The sequence below is a fragment of the Lipotes vexillifer genome, unplaced genomic scaffold, assembly GCF_000442215.2.
Source record: "Lipotes vexillifer unplaced genomic scaffold, Lipotes_vexillifer_v1.1 scaffold796, whole genome shotgun sequence".
Lineage (NCBI taxonomy): Eukaryota > Metazoa > Chordata > Mammalia > Artiodactyla > Lipotidae > Lipotes > Lipotes vexillifer.
The window spans coordinates 506,193-523,295 of NW_006773072.1; the positions used below are offsets into that span (position 1 = coordinate 506,193).

A 17,103-nucleotide genomic window follows, 5' to 3' on the forward strand; every position below is an offset into this window, starting at 1 on the left:
GAGGGAGGGAGATGGGAGAGAGAAAGAAAAAATATCTTAACATTTTTATATAGAAGAATGTTGAAAAAAGTGGGGATGAGCAGAAAAAATATATTAGAAAAAGCCAATATTGTTGTTTCAGAGATGATTTTTAAAATGAAGTTAAATGAAAACTGATGGACTTCCCTGGTGGTCCAGTGGTTAAGAATCCGCCTGCCAATGCAGGGTACACGGGTTCAATCCCTGGTCCAGGAAGATCCCACATGCTGTGGAGCAACTAAGCCCGTGTGCCACAACTACTGAGCCTGTGTTCTAGAGACTGTGAGCCGTAACTAGTGAGCCCGCGAGCCACAACTAATGAAGCCCACGCGCCTAGAGCCTGTGCTCCACAACAAGAGAAGCCACCGCAATGAGAAGCCTGCGCATCACAATGAATAGCCCCTGCTCGCCACAACTAGAGAAAGCCTGTGCGCAGCTACGAAGACCCAGTGCAGCCAAAAAATAAGTAAAATAAATTAAAAAATGAAAACTGAATATTGGGTAATTTGCTGTTTGCTATGTATATACCAAAAGGCCTGCATAAGTGTTAAATCCTGCATTTTTGCTATGGACCAGCAGGCATTTAAACACATTTTGAAAAGGTCTCCAGGCATCTCCTCCTAGTGCTCTTTGAAAGACTCCTGATTTCCGAAACAATGAGGACCAGCAGAACAATCCTACCTTGAGTTCATCAAACCGGAGTGTAAAATGAAGAATTTCTGCAAACTGTTTAGCAAGAGCCTGCTCTCGCTCTAGATGCTGGGTAGGAGAATACGGGGTACTTGTCAAGGCTCCCAGAAGACCTCTTAATGCTGCTTCTAAAGAAAAAAAGATTAAAATGTTGTTTGTATCTGATATTTGTTTATTAAAACGTGAGCGATTTTCAAATGTTCTGATTTCAATTCCCATAAAAGTAAGGTCTCTCTAAAAGCCAGATTCTAAACGTAACACTCAAACTGAATACTGTTTACTAGAATAGAAACCCTGAAGTGACTAACTCAATTTCTGTAAACACTAATTCAAAATCATGCGGAATGTGAATTTGAATGAGATACCAGGATCAAAGGACAAATTTTATATTATCTTCACATTCTACTGTGTTGATTTGTATGAAATGGTAACTGTTACTACAGCTGAGTAACTTCTTCAGGGGCGCTGTGGCCACAGAGACAAATCGGTACATGGGTGTGAATGAATTACCAACTTCACATACTTTGAATATGCTGTTTATTTATAAACACAAACTGCTTTCTTTCAGTTACTAAAGGAAACCAAATATTTGGTTTAATAATTAGCTCTCTGAGTGTTTTAGAACTTGGTATCTCAGGACCATAATATAACTATTCTAATTTATTATATAAATAAAACTGTTCCTTTGAAACAACTGCTACTTTTGGAATGCCAGGCGTAGCAGTTTATTTTATATTCCATTTAAAAATGGAAATACTGATTGCACTTCAAAAAAAATCAGAAATCGAACTATTTCAGTTACAGATTACAGAATCAGAAAACAATGGTAGATACTATTCAGAGAAAACAAGAGCTTACAGAGTTAGATGGTCATCTGACGTCTATGAATAAATGTTAGATTAATAAACAAATATTTATTAGTGATAATAAATTTATGTCAGATCATCAACTTTTCACTTAAAAAATACGAACTCTACTGTTTATGAAGACCCAATTATGAACCAACATTCATACTTACGCATTTAACCTAGTCTGTCATTTAACTTTCACCATCAACTGTGACATCGGCATTACAGATGGATAAACTGAGTTTCAAAGAGGTTAGACCCCCAAGGGTATAGCTCATAAATGCCAGGTGTTTCTGATTTCACAGCCCTATTTTTTCCACCATAATAAACTGTTTCTCACAAAAAGCGACATTCTAACTAGCCTTCTGCAACCTTATAAAAGATTAATTTACTGATCAGTACCAAGAGTAAGTACTCCTTATGTGTCTATTATATGGCAGGTACTGAGCTAGACACTATTTGTAGTCCACACAGTAACTCCAAATGACAGCTACTATCCTTTTCTTTATGTAAGTCAGAAAATGTATTGATGGTCTAACATGTGCCAGGCACTGGGGAAAGATGAAGATGGACACGCCCTAGGCCCACACAGCGCCTAATTATACAGAGAAGAGAGACAACTTACTACAGCTGGGATATGTGTTAAGAAGGAGAAGGGCATGGCACCGTGGAAAGGTATAAAAATGGGACCTTACCTAGTTCAAGACTCAGGAAAAGACCTCCCTGAATACCTGACATCTGGGCTGAGACTGGACTGTGCACTAAGAATGAGCAGGAGTTTGCCAATAGGGCAGGGAGCCAGATCCTGAACTGAGAAGAGCGTGACATAGTAGAGAAACGCACGACAACCAGTACAGGGGAATGGAGAGGCAAGAAGGAGAGGAACCTAAGACTAAAACAACACGAGGACCATCTGCGTGCCATATTAATAAGCACCCTGGCCGTGTCATCATAATGTCCCTGGAGAAACTATTTAAGCAGGGTAGTGACATCATCAGATTAGCATTTAATAACTCCACTTCATCTGCAGTGTGGAGAACACACTGTGGGAGTATGGATGGCTTCTAGAGGTGCAAGAGTGGATGTGAGGATCAATTAAAAGGAAAAAACTTTTGGCTCTTTTGAAAAATGGCTTACTTCTCCCAGTACTCATCTCATGTGTCAGCATTAATATAAGTGGAAAACAAAGTTTGAGAGATGTGAGAACAGGAAAAACCATTTTAAAAACAAAAACAAAAAACACCAATACTGTTACAAGCTGTTAAAGAAAAAAAGAAATTCTCGTTTCCTGGATTTGATCCAGCCTCAGGGCGAAGTCCAGCATCTACAGTGCTCACCGCTCTGGGGAATGGGAGACACTCCTCAGCCCCACACTGAGGGGTGAGTCAGGTCATGGCTGACCTGGGATGGCCAATGACCGGGGAGAACTTCTGTCCGTGAACAGCTAAGTCCTCAATGGCACATCTGCCATGAAAGAGAAACTCAAAATGATAAGGCTGCTTACTTGCCTTTGAAGCAGCTAGATCAGCCCAGGGCCCTCTGCTGATACAAGACAGTCCTACTAGACTACAGTGCCCTGCGACAAGAGGGGAATCAGAGACAGAGGATCTCAGAAGGTGGCTCCAGTCTCTGGCTGAGTTAGAAAGAAAGGGAGGTCAAAGAACAGATGATGTAGGGATTTGGTCTCTCTGATGAAGCTCCTGAAACAAAATGATGTGGTTATGACTCTTACAAAAGGTAGACGGCAAGGAGGAAACTAGTGGACTACTTAAGCCCTAAATTCTGGAAAGCATTAGCTGGTAAACCAGTGCAGAAGCCAAAGCTATGTAAGAAGGCTGCAAGAAAGAGACTGAATGGAGAAATAATGACAGATCAGTCCACAAAGTAGATCCAGAAGGGGAAACAATGGATGACTAGGAAGAGAAGGCTCCTTTACAGACAAGAGACATATATTCTCACCTACTGCCAACCATCCACTATCAAAGAGCAGTCTTTGAATCCCCAGAAGAGAACCCAAAGGATATGGAGTGCGGGGTATCTGAAACAGCCAAGAGGTAATACCACCATTGTGGGCACTTCAGAACCTTTTGAACAATTTTGATAAATTTAGCCCAGTGAAAAGGAGTCAACACGTTGGATAGACTCACTCACTATGACCCCTGGAGGTGGCCCCAATAAGCCCCTGGAACAGGAAGACTGAGGAGACACAGAGCAGTTTATGTACTGTCTGGCCACAAAACCTTCGCTCAGATAGCTACCTCAACTGGGAAGGCCTGAGACTGAAACAAGCAAGTACAGGATGTTTCCCGTGCCAGCAAGGTTAAACCATGTTGGCAAAGCTCAGTGTCTTCCAAATTAGTCAAGTGGTCCCTTTCCTGTCCCTCTATAAATATGCAAACCAGCAAGGGATCAGGGTCCCTCTTCTGGAGTACACCCCATGGTTTATCTGTAGTGCTTGAACCAAGCAACCTTCTTGGAATTCTGAAGGACCATGTGCATCTTCACAGTTGTGCTGTATTCTGTGTGCCGTTTGTGGTGTTTATCCTCATCTCTGGCTCAACAGTGAGGTAGGAAGAAAAGAGACAACAGAGGTTAAGTGGACTTAAAGCAGAGGGTTCAACTGACTGGAGGTCCAGATAGGATACTGAAGCTCAGAGAATTTAAATGATGTAGCCAAGGCCACACAGCTAATGACTGCAAACAGAGGAATTCAAACACAGGCCATTATGCCTTGAAAGCCTAAAATCCATTATTATTGCTTCTCCTGAATATCCGACACATATTTGATATATCAGATGTATGTACTCATTTATCTATCACTTGCTCACTCATTCAACACTGAGTTCCTATCACATGCAAGCAAAGACTTCCTCGCTTGTCAGCAAAGAAATTGGAAACATTATAAACCAGGTTATTGGCCGAGAGATGAGGAGTAAACCACCAGATCTTAAATTTGTACTTTGTTCATACCTTTACAGAAGCCCTAGACCACACAATGAAGGTTCAAGGCTCCCACATGACAGAATAAAAAACCGATAGCTTTCTGCTATTACCTGTGTTACTATATCCTCTGCTGAAATGGAACCCATCACCTGTGCCAAAACACACAACACTAACCTGATGTAATTCTAGTAGTTAAAATATGAGAAAATATGTAAGCCTGATGGGTTTGGTCTATTTTATAATTATTCTTTTTTTTTTACTGGCAAATGCTAAGAAACCAAGATGAACTTGAGTAGGACCTGAACGGCACCTAAAGCCATTTAACTTCGAAAGCATCTAGGAAGGAGCAGCACAGCAAAACCCTAAACAAGCCGTGAAGATAACTAAAATGGAAAGACCTAGGCTCTCTGAGGTTACAAAGCTACAGACTACGTAGATACCTGACTGAAAGAACTGACTGTCATGCTCGAGGAAAATAATTTATAATTCTTATTTCTAGTAAGAAAAGGACAATTTAAGGCTTCCCTGGTGGTGCAGTGGTTGAGAGTCCGCCTGCCGATGCAGGGGACACAGGTTTGCGCCCCGGTCGGGGAAGATCCCACATGCCGCGCAGCGGCTGGGCCCATGAGCCATGGCTGCTGAGCCTGCACGTCCGGAGCCTGTGCTCTGCAACAGGAGAGGCCACAACAGTGAGAGGCCCGCAAAAAAAAAAAAGGACAATTTACACAAACACTTCTATCTCAACTATTATTTGTCTTTGCATTTAACAGTGTATACTGCATCTAAGGAAAAATAGCAATTCTCTTGCTTTTTAAAAAATATGCACGTTTTAAAAAATACACAGAACTTCACAGGACTTCCCTGCTGGCACAGTGGTTAAGAATCCGCCTGCCAGTGCAGGGGACACGGGTTCGAGCCCTGGTCCAGGAAGATCCCATATGCCGCAGAGCAATTAAGCCCGTGTGCCACAACTACTGAGCCCTCGCTCTAGAGCCCATGAGCCACAACTACCGAGCCTGCACGCGGCAACTACTGAAGCCCGCACGCCTAGATCTCGTGCTCCGCAACAAGAGAAACCACCGCAGTGAGAAGCCCGCGCATCCACACCGAAACGAAGAGTAGCTGTGGCTCACCACAACTAGAGAAAGCCTGCACAGCAATGAAAACCCAACGCAGCCAAAAATAAATAAATAAATATTTTAAAAATAAAAAGCTCAAATTAAAAAAAAAAAATAATAGAACTTCAATGCTGAAGCAGAGGTTGTAAACACAAATGGCCAAGTAGCTAATATAAAGACATAAAGAGAGCAAGATATAAAAAACCAGGATGCAGTAGAGACCCACTGCAAACTAGAAAGCACATGCCCTAACTACTGGACACAGAGTCAGTTTGCCACTTAGCTTCGCCAATTGAGAGGCAGATCCATTGCTCAACTGCTGGCTAAGCTATTGATTTTTCCAAAGCAACCGAAGACTTAAAACACACACAACACATATAATTACCAATTTTAAAACCTGGCAATTAATCAGGAATTTTTAAAAACCATGCGGGCCAAACAAACCGTATCTCAGGTCTCAATTTAGCTTATGAGCCGCCAGTTGACTTCTATCTTACAGTACTGGTTTCCTTATCAAATTGTATGTACTCATTTAGAATATATAACACATTTTTATGATTCAAAAAGCAAAACTATATAAAAACACGTATCAAAAACTTAAACTGAAATGTTTCAAATTTCTGACACATCTATACCACTCCTTCCCTATGCTCCCAACTTCACAAAGCTTACATCTTTCAAATTACACAAGCAGCTAGAGAGCTAAATCTTACCTGTTCTACCTCCTCCTTCTCCAAGAAAAAGAACTCCAATTTTGCTTATTCACTGTATTAAAGGCACAATTCTGATCTCTGAATAATTTTTCCCATGTGAGGGAAGCAGCAGATGGTTATGAATTCTTGTTACTTAATGACTCCCTCGATAACTTCGCATATAACATTAGCTTCCTATTTCTCATCTTGTACAGCTTCAGGTACATGAACCGATCATAATCAGCCGTGATCTTAAGAACACAAAAATCTAAATAACCCAGGAGACCTTGGATTAGTTCCCACATATGGGGAAGGATGTGCTATGGAGCTGGAGAGAAATTCTACCAAGCTGTTTCCCATAGTAGGACCCTTTAAGCTGCAAAAAATCAGAAATTACCTTATGGAAGTCAAAATTTGTTGAGGAAAATGGTCTAAATAAATTGAACACCTGGTTTAACAGGATGACAGGAAGATTATGCTATAATCTCATTGTCTACCAAGCTGCTTTACCTATGAAACATATAAATTTAGCAATACGAACATAAAATACTGTAAATAACTTCCAGTATCAGTAACTGTCTTTTTCACTAGGCAAGTCATAATGACAAAACTTTCAACTTACCTAACCTCTGAGAAAACTCATAAAATTTCTTTAATTTGCCTACTAGTGGAACAACTGCACCCCATGCCTTCTCTTGCAACTTCTCATCTGCTGGATGCTGGATGGCCTTCAAAATCCAAAGAATAAAAATAGTTAGATTTTTTAAAAATCACAACAGTATTATTTTTACATTAATATATAGGTTTTGGCAAACACAGGAAACCCTGGTATAGTCCATGAAATTCAGAATAATGGACACAGAAATGCTGAGAGTGGCCTTCTCAACTCCATGGATACTTTAAACCTATTATAATACATTCTTCGTTATTCTTGCAATGGATATGGATAGATGGAATAAAAAATGACACAATGTATGTTTGTTAGGTATATTACACCTTGATACTTTTTAGAGCCACAAAAAGAAACCAAAATGTTTCCAATATCACAGACAAGCTTTCTTAGAAATTCTGTTTTAAGGATTATTTTCGTAGAATAAAAGGAAACCAAAAAAGGCAGGCAATAATGTAATAAGACCCAATCTGGGAAAAGGCTAATAAACTTTCAATAATTCAAATGCCAGGGTCCAAACTAGTTTTTAAAAAGTTACCAAACACTTAAAAACCTAAATCAGCCTGAAAAATGTGATTCAGAAATTGTCACTTATCCCCACCCTATAACTAAAATTCTATTCTGGAATCTAAGTTTTTTTAGGTTTTCCTGAGTGAGGTGAAAAACTAGTTTCAAATGTGAAAGGGGAGAAAATAAAACATAATCTAGAGACTCTAAAATAAACATGAATATGCTCTTTCTCTGCCCAGTCTTCCAAGCCATCAGGCAATCATTTGTAAATATAGAGGGTTATTCCCAAAGAAATATATTTTCTTGCTTTCATCTCCCTTTTGCCTTTCTTCACCGTTTTTCCACACCTTGGTTTGCTTTCTCTAACATCTTCAAATGAGCTAAACACACCATCTGAAAGGTGAAACGCATAACCAACGCCTGTTTGTAACATACCAGAAATCTAAATGGCACATTTAGATTTTCCCAAGACACTAGTACTCTGACTCCATCCATACAAAACCAAAAAATAAGAAAGCAAAATAAAACTGAAGCCAGATAGATTTAGAAGATGCTTCAAATTAGCTACAAACTAAATAAATGGGCTATACACTGTTTAAGCAATTTGCTTTATAAGCTTGCCATTGAATTCAAATTTTCTTGATTTTTTTTAATAAACAAATAGAGGAGTCTGAAATGAATCCCACTTATATGACTATCTAGAAATATTGTAATGTTAAAGAAAATCAGACATTACAACATGTAACAATCCTTATTTCACATTGTATTATTGTGACTATTTCAAAGGGACTGGGATATCATCCTGAGGTATATGAAAAAATCCCTTTAGCCTCAAGTCCAGTCTCAACGGTTTCATATCAAGTAGTAAAAATTTGTTTATTACTTGGGAAATAAGCAAATAGATAGTATTTTAAAATTTATTTTCTTCTCCTCAGAAGTCTATCCAACCTTTCTTGCAAGGATCTAAAAATGATTTTCTAAATATCAGTTCATTCTCATAATATTAAAATGCTCCAGCAAATGTCACCCATTTTCATAACTGAATAGAGTTAACTATTTCCTTGGCCCTGCCTTGCCTGGATTTAGAACTGAAGACACTGTCTGCTCTTTTATGACAACATTTTATGGTTCTCCTTATAATTCTGATTCTTCCTCCTCTCAGATCAGTTTTACTGCTGTTAGATAACATTTCTGGTACAGCACCCACCATAGCCCAACATGAAAAAGAGCACTTAAGTAAAATGTCAATGGTGAGGTTGTCATGGAGCAAATATTATAACTTTCATTTTCAAAAATGTTAAAACTGGGCCTCCCTGGTGGTGCAGTGGTTGAGAGTCCGCCTGCCGATGCAGGGGATACGGGTTCGTGCCCCGGTCTGGGAGGATCCCACATGCCGCGTAGCGGCTGGGCCCGTGAGCCGCGTAGCGGCTGGGCCTGTGAGCCGTGGCCGCTGAGCTTGCGCGTCCGGCAACGGGAAAGGCCACGACAGTGAGAGGCCCACATAACGCAAAAAAAAAAAAAAAAATGTTAAAACTGTTATGGATACATCAAAGCATTAGGGAAAGTTCTTATTTCCCTCTCTAGTAGTTTATTCTAGAGAGTAAGCTTTGTTTACTTAATAGATTATATCTTAAATCACATTTTATTCAATTTTAGAGTCATGTTTAATAAAGTACTATTAAACAAATACATATATAATCCACATCATTAGCATAGTAATAACAGTAAACCCTCAGTCTATGTTCTATGTGTCAGCTTCTATGTGTCTTTGCTGATGGATTATCTAACTTTATCCTCAAAACGACTCTATGAATTGCTTCTACATTTTTTCTACGATGAATAAGGTGGCCATAAAGGTTTTTACATTTACCTCCCTCTTGAATGATAGCCTTTTGGAGAATATTTTCTAAAATTAAGTATCTGATAGAAGAGTATAAGTAATTTTACAGATCTAATTTTATACCTTGCCAAACTGACCTCCAAAAAGATACCATTCTACAATACCACTTGCATTAAGACTACCTGTTTCTTCATAAACCAACCAATATTAAACTTTTAATACTTTATTACTGTATGCAGTAAAACTTCTTGACAGTGATGGGCATTTATTGTAAACCTGAACATTCTTCTATTGTGTGTTTTCTCATAGGTAGAATGGTTGTTCTACTAAGTCAATTAAGTCTTCACATTGACCTATGGCAGTTTTGGTAGTTATATCTGTTCTTTATGTATTTGGTATATACTCAGCCTTTATATGTTTAGGGAACTTGCAATTCACAGAAATGGTTACATGCCTTCATTTACTGAAATCTTAAGGTTTTACTCAAGCTAATAATATTGGCAAGATTAATCTAAAGCTCTTGCATTTATTTCTTCAACAGTTATTAACTGCTTACTAAGCACTATACTAGGTGCTGATAACACAAAAATAAACCAAGTTTACCCTCCTCAAGCTAGCAGTACAGCAGTGGAGATACAGACATCATATATCAATGGTTTAAAAAAAGTGATGGCTACCATAAAAAAACATGTGCAAGGTGCTATAGCAAAAGAGTACAGGGAAGTAGAAGATTATTGGGATTTGAAGGAAGGAAAAGAAAAAAAGAAGGGCATATTCCAGACAAAAACAAAGGCAAGTAACTGTACCTACGTAAGACATTCAGGAAACAAGCAGTCCAGTGCAGGAGAGGTAAAACATGGAATTCACATTATCTATAACTTCCCTGCTAATGATACGACCAACTGCTAATCTAAACTAGACACCATGGAACCATTTAACTCCTCCTTCTCCTTTAAACACCCAGTCAATCACCCAAACCTGTGGCCCCTCAGTCCAAAACACTTAGTGACTCAGTGTCTTCAGGTGTGTGCACTTATTTCTCCCTTTACTAGTACTCCAAATATCATTAGAGGAATCAGGTTCGATATGGTCTGTAAACCCAAGAGATCAATCCTTGAAAACCTCTGCACTATTAGTTCCAGAGAAGAATAACAGAAACAGAAGGGCAGGAAAAAATGAAGCAACAAAGTGTGAGCTATGCCTTCAAGAAATGTAATGAGAAAAAGAGAGATAAGGTCCAGAGGCCAGGGAGTTTCTTTGGGTAGTACAGGACACTTGAGTATATGTGTACATGCGCTGGGAAGGAGTCAATAAAAGAAAAAAGAAAGAAAATGTAATTAAGAGAAGGAAATTAAAAGAGTAAAGTTCCAGAGGAGGGTAGAGAACAAAGGTAGAGAAGTTAGTCTTGGTAAGAAGTAGGGACAGCTTCTTCTGAAAAAAACAAAAAAACAAAAACAAAAACAAAAGAAGAAACGGAAAAAAAGATGGATGGAAACCTGGATAAGTTCAGAGGTTTGGGAGAAGAAAGCTGAGGGAGACCACACCAAACATTTGCTCTGTGGTATCAAGTCATCAGACAGAGTTGAGGGAGTCCAGATCACAAGGATGGTTTCAGCTTTCTCCTAGGAAGCTTAGGAGGAGCAGAAAAATAGAGTGGCAGGACAAAAAGAAGCCACAGAAAGACTCATGTTCTCCCCTCCAAAAACAATATAAATAGCCACCATGGATACTGTGAATTTCAGGTGTGAGAATAAACCAAAAAAATAAACTTTTCTTTAATATATATAAATTACATATTTATAGAACCTTGTTTTCCTTTTACCCTTTTATCACTGCAACCACTTTTGAAATAATGCAAGTGATCTTCCTTTAAACAGAATATTTAATATGCAAACAGACAATAAAGTATAGAAAATAACAGAGATTAAAAAGAGGGACACAGTAATTTTTAGTTTATTGGAAAATGTATAAACATGCTTTACCTCTCGTATTTCATGGCCAGCTCCTCTATATGACTGCAAGTCCTCCAAGATGCCTTCTGCATCTTTTAGTACTACATTCACCTGATTATAAATTTCCTTCTCAGACTCTGTAGGCTGGGCATCTAAATAGCAGGAAAGCACAAGAAAATTTAGAGTCACATGATTTTTTTTTTAGTACATGTATAATAAATCTAAGCATTGATTAATCTGATTTTCTAAAGATGACTAACATTTTGTCCAGTGCTAACTTTGCACTTCTTAGAAAACACTGACAATTTTTCCATAGTTCTACATTTGAATAACTATCCTCAAGTTTGTAAATATCACAAAGAAGCAAGGGAACACCAAACATTACTATTTATTTTAAGTTACAAATCATGATGTGGTATATTAAACAAACAAGATTATAATTCAAAAATTTTAATTGTGAGTGTTAATAATCACTGTTTCTACTATATGCATCACTAACAGTAATGACTGTAAATGTATGAGTAATGATCTATTTTAATGCAACAGAAATGAAACGCCTATTAATACATCTTGCTCACCTATGGTTTAAGACAAACTATTTTCCTATAAAGTTCATTTTAATGACCGAGTTTTGATATAAAAAAATTAGAAACTAAAAAAAAAAAAAGTTTTTAGATACTCCCTTTTTCTAAAGACCTTTATATTCTGTACCAATGAACTTCTCTGCTGATGAACAAAAGGTCCAGATTCCTGTGCAGAGGACTTCGAACTATGAAAGTGCTCCAGAATCACTAGGCTACTAAAAACTAGATACTTTAAGATCCAATAGTATCACTGAAATTTTGAAATACTAAAGCAAAGGCCGAGTTCCTATACACTTGGGACTGAGAGGAAAAATGGAGAATTATACTTATAAAAAACATAATCAGGAACACAAACATATGGGCATTTCCACTACCTGTGGCGTTAGCCACAATACATAGGTTAATAGATGAATAATTCTGGATTTCTCTCTCTTAGACTCGAGGTGACAAAAATCCCGTTTTCAATACCTTGGTCATTTGTTTCTCTAAGGATAAATCTTTTCTATTCAATACATTTGATTCTTTTTTTGGGTGGGGAGGGGAGAATTGGCCGCTTTGTGACGAAAATGAGTTTTTCATAAATCTTGCCAACTAGACTATATCCAATACTGCAGATAAGGCATAAAGCACTTAAAAAATAAACATTATGATTACCATAATGTTTTAGAGAGCAACTTTGATGTCAAAATTCCTCCATGCTAAAATTTTCTCTTACTCTGGAGGTAGGGGAGGCAGACCAAATTTATAATATGAATTAAGAACATTTCTGATAAATCTCTTGTTCACCAATCATATAAAACTAGTACCTAGAATTTTCTGCACATATTCCACCTCCCCATAAATACACAACGATCTATTTATTCCTTTCCTTAGAAAAATTTTACAAATTTTGTTCACACGTGAAACTAGGAGTCCAGATGCCTAAAACCTGTAACTTTATTTTGCGCTTAGGGCAAGTCATAATTCAATTCCATTTATTAAACCTGCCAACTAGTCAAAAATATACCATTTATATTTTTTAAATCAACAAGTACAGTATCAATTTCAACATACTTAAGACATTACTACAGCAACAATAAGTAACATTCACATGCAAAGCCAACTCAAGAATTTGTGTTTTCATATCTGTTCCCTTATTTTTCACATTTACTTTCAGAAATCATGTATTTTTTTTAATGAAAATGTTATGACAAAATAATTACACAAGGAGTCAACTGAAAAATTAAAAAGACCCTGTCTGTGTCCAAAGCTACAAAGGTACTACTAGGAGCAAATACTGATATTATAGCTAAATGATTTTTTAAAAATCAGAGTTTGTCATTTGGCAGTAGTATTTTTTCACATTTAGCCAGACCATGTTCTCCAAAGTCACAGTTAGACACACACTAAAAAAAAAAAAAAGGTACACCTCATAACTTTTATACTTACACCAGATGCAGTAGAGAAAAATAGTTTCACATGCAAAAACAGCAGTTTTATACTTTTCATATGGAATTGTGAAACTACGGACATAACATCAATAGTAGACACATATCATAGTTTGAATTCATGAAGTGGGAATTCATGACAAAGGACAATATTTTGACTATTATATAGTAAAAGATATTTGTGAAGTTTGAAAATACTAAACTATGTATTTTGGGTGTGGTGACTAGCTGTTAACAGAAAAATATGACACTGAGAATTACATACAAAAGAAACATTATCAGATAGATTTAAATAGACCTTGGAAGTGGTTAATAATTATTAAAGATTAAATAAATACCAAGAAATTTAAAAATAAAGGAGAAGATTCCAGTTTCCCCTAAGGGTGGAAAAAGTACCCAGCACCACACTGATTAAACATTTTTTAGACTGTCACAGGAAAGTCACATTTATAATTTTGAAAGCTGCTGAAGACTGCTGTAGAGATGAAGACAAACAGAAAATAGCAGACAGGTAAAGCACTACTTTACTGATAGCAAGTCATGCAAAAGGGTGAAATACTAGGGAGGGGAAAGGACTCCATAAAATAAAACACTTTTTTCCAAAAATGGTATCATATAATACAACCAAGACTTGTCACTTTGATTTTTCATAGCAAAAATGGAAAACTTTTATTACTTGAGGAAAAACACATCACTTAGCCAGCTAACAGACGGACATTCAATTAATTGCAAAATGTATCTACTATACTACTGAGAGTAACCACAGTGATTACTCATCAAGCTTAGTTTTAAAAGCTGTTCAAGAGAAATTACAGCATATTTCAGTTGCTCGTACTATTTGAAAGTAAAATTAATTATTTTAATAAATTCACACCAGTTTCCTACAGAAGAGTCACTGAAAATAATTGCCAAAATTGAAGCTGTTATGATACAAAAGGAGGCAAAGGATCAGCTATGAAAGGAAAAAAAATTAAAAGACATGTAAAAATTCTAATTGTGATAAGGGGTCTGTCTGCTTTAATCTTGCATTCATTCATTAAATATTTACAGTATATCAATCACCACAAGTCTCATCGAGGCAGGGACCTCAATGTAGAGTACATACCACTGTACAGTATGTAAACTCAGTACCCAGTAGATTTTCCATAATAAATATTTATTGAATGAATGAGAAGGTACAGAGATATAAATATGCCTCCAGCATGTGTTAAAGAAGGCTATTATGCATTTTTATCTCTAAATAAATATAATCCTACATAATTTTAGAAAAATAAATATAAGAAAATGCCACCAGAAATTTCCAAGTATGGGGCAAAAGCAATTGAAAATACACAAAAATAAAATGGAAAAACAAAGTTAGACTAAAAGGGTGGGTATTATCAGTATTTTTTGTAAATGGGGGGTAAGAGGAACAGGCAACACAAAAGACACAAGAATTAGAAGAAATGTATGACTAAGTGGAAAGGCACTATAACAAAGAATCAAAGGAAGTAAGATTCATTTCTCACAAATGACCACCTATATTTACTCTCCTATTTTGGCCTACCTGGAGATAACTAAATCAAGGTTAACTAATGAATATTGAACTTCTATGATTACAGAGGACTATGCTAAGGTTGGGAGGGGACATAAATATAAAAGTCCCTCTTCTCCCAAGAAACAATCTAGTGAACTAATAGATATAGTAGTTACTCAGGCTAAAGATCTGTCATTAGAATGACCTGTAAATTAACAATGTCATTATAAAATAAGAAATTTCAAGAACTAGAAGAGGTTGTACAGGCCCCAATTCAGTGCTTTTAATATGTTGTCATTAGCATAACTGCTGCCAAACTGTATGGGGCAATTCTGGACTTACATATTAATTAAACCACTATTCTTAAAATCATATAGGTATAATCTGTTTTCAGAAAAAGACCCTCTTTCTAGTACATCGAGTAGATAATGATATGTTTCACTGAACACAGAATGTCATTTCACGCCTTAAGGCTTTTTTACAAGTTGTTCCTTCTTTCTACAACATACTGCACTAAATCAGTCTGAAACATTCTAATTCACCCTTCACAACGCAACTCAAATATCACCATCAGAAAGTCTTCCATGCCCAATCTACTCACAGCTAGGTAAAGTTAATCCCCTTCCTGAACTACACCTTGAATGATGTAAATTATGTAAATAATTAGTTTGCATTTCTATCTATTCTAATGATTTGTATTTCTCTCTATTCTACTGAACTGAGAACTCCCCAAAGGCAAGGGTTGTATCTTAGTTAACTTTGCATCCCCAGTACCTACTGGCTGGCATACAGGAGGCAGGCTGAACTGAGTGAAAAACAGTATGTGTGTGTGCAAGCACGTAAATTAAGGGATAATGATTAAAGACCGTCTTCATTTGGTAAACTACAGGATTCCATTAAATCATACTTTAAAATTACCAGAATAACTAATTTTTATACAGCTTGATGCAAAATGCCAGTACATCTGTCTGTATGGAACCATGGACATGCACTGAGCTAGATTTAACCAATTAGAATTGATGGAAACAGTAAAGCTAAATTATTCTGGTAACCTAAATATTACTGTTCATCTAGAAATAATGTAGTACTAATACTCTATTTAATAAAAGAATATGACTTTATCCTCAGTAATCATAATGAACTGGCAAATCAACTGTGTTGGCAATTTTGAATCTGGTATAAAACAGGTTAAAGAAAGGAAGTTTCAAGGGGTCACTATAGTAGCCTAATGATAAAATACACTTTTACAAGTGCATATTTCCAAAAAGATGACAAATATTCAAATGGATGACATAAAATTGATTAAGAGAACTCTGATGTTAGATTCAAAAGAAAACATTTAAAAATGTAACTAAGAATTAACAAGGGACAAACTCTGGCCTAGTCTGCAGTTTGTTTTCACTAAATTTCATTTACAGTATACCAGTAAGTGTCAAACCAAAAGTTCTACATTGGCTGATATAAGCAACAAATATTTAATTTACATCTGCCTTTAAGACGTTAACACTTTATATATAGTTCTTCATTGTTGGTTATTATTGTTCTTGTTAGCAATTTTTACCTTTTCCTGCTACTAAATTAGCTATTTAAATTTTAAGGATAATGATCTAAACTCCCAAAGGTTAGAAAACCAAGACCCAATAATATTTTTAAACTACAGTAAATTCATGCTTTTCACTTGACCACAATATAACACTAGGTTTATAAAAAGATCAAGTGCCAAGTCTTGAACAAGATCTTGACTATATCAAAGCCAAGATTCTGCAAACGTAAGGAACTTGAGACAAAGAGTAAAAAGGAGACAGAATAGCAGGAAAATATACAACAGCAAGTTTGAAACAGATGCAAATAAACTAAAATACAGCTCTAATGTAAGTTGCCTCATCTGAAAGAATAATCTTCAAGTCAGCAATCTGCTCAACATCCCCAAGCTGATTAAAATTCATGCTAAACATGCATTTAAAGCAGCACTGTTAAATTGTTGAGAAGGGTCAAGAAAACTACTATTCAGTAACACTGTCCCCTAAAACCCAAACAATATGGTCCTGATATTGACAGTACTACTCTTTGCTGGCCTGCACACAGTACCCAAACTGTAACAGAACATTAATAGGAATGTAATAAAAGTAGAAAAATATCAGAGACCAAAAATTATCCCATCAAATGGAGATAAGCTATAAATTAATGTGCTCATATGAACTGTCCTGGTTTAAAGAAAAAATATATAAATTATTCATAATAGAATGAATTCTATAATATCACATAAACTAAACTGAAGTTGATGGAAAATGTAAT

The 17,103-nt window shown here is 36.5% G+C and overlaps 1 protein-coding gene across 3 annotated transcripts in view; it reads right to left on the reverse strand.

Annotated features, from left to right (window-relative positions):
* The window catches only part of CYRIB (CYFIP related Rac1 interactor B), a 156,548-nt gene that overhangs the window by 12,940 nt on the left and 126,505 nt on the right, over window positions 1–17,103 (reverse strand). For all 3 annotated transcript variants that reach the window (XM_007447984.1, XM_007447985.1, XM_007447986.1), the window contains 3 exons: window positions 11,312–11,433; window positions 6,932–7,037; window positions 700–836 (listed from right to left, as the gene is read on the reverse strand). In XM_007447984.1, the coding sequence (XP_007448046.1) occupies window positions 700–836; window positions 6,932–7,037; window positions 11,312–11,433 (365 nt within the window). The remainder of the gene's footprint in view (window positions 1–699; window positions 837–6,931; window positions 7,038–11,311; window positions 11,434–17,103) is intronic.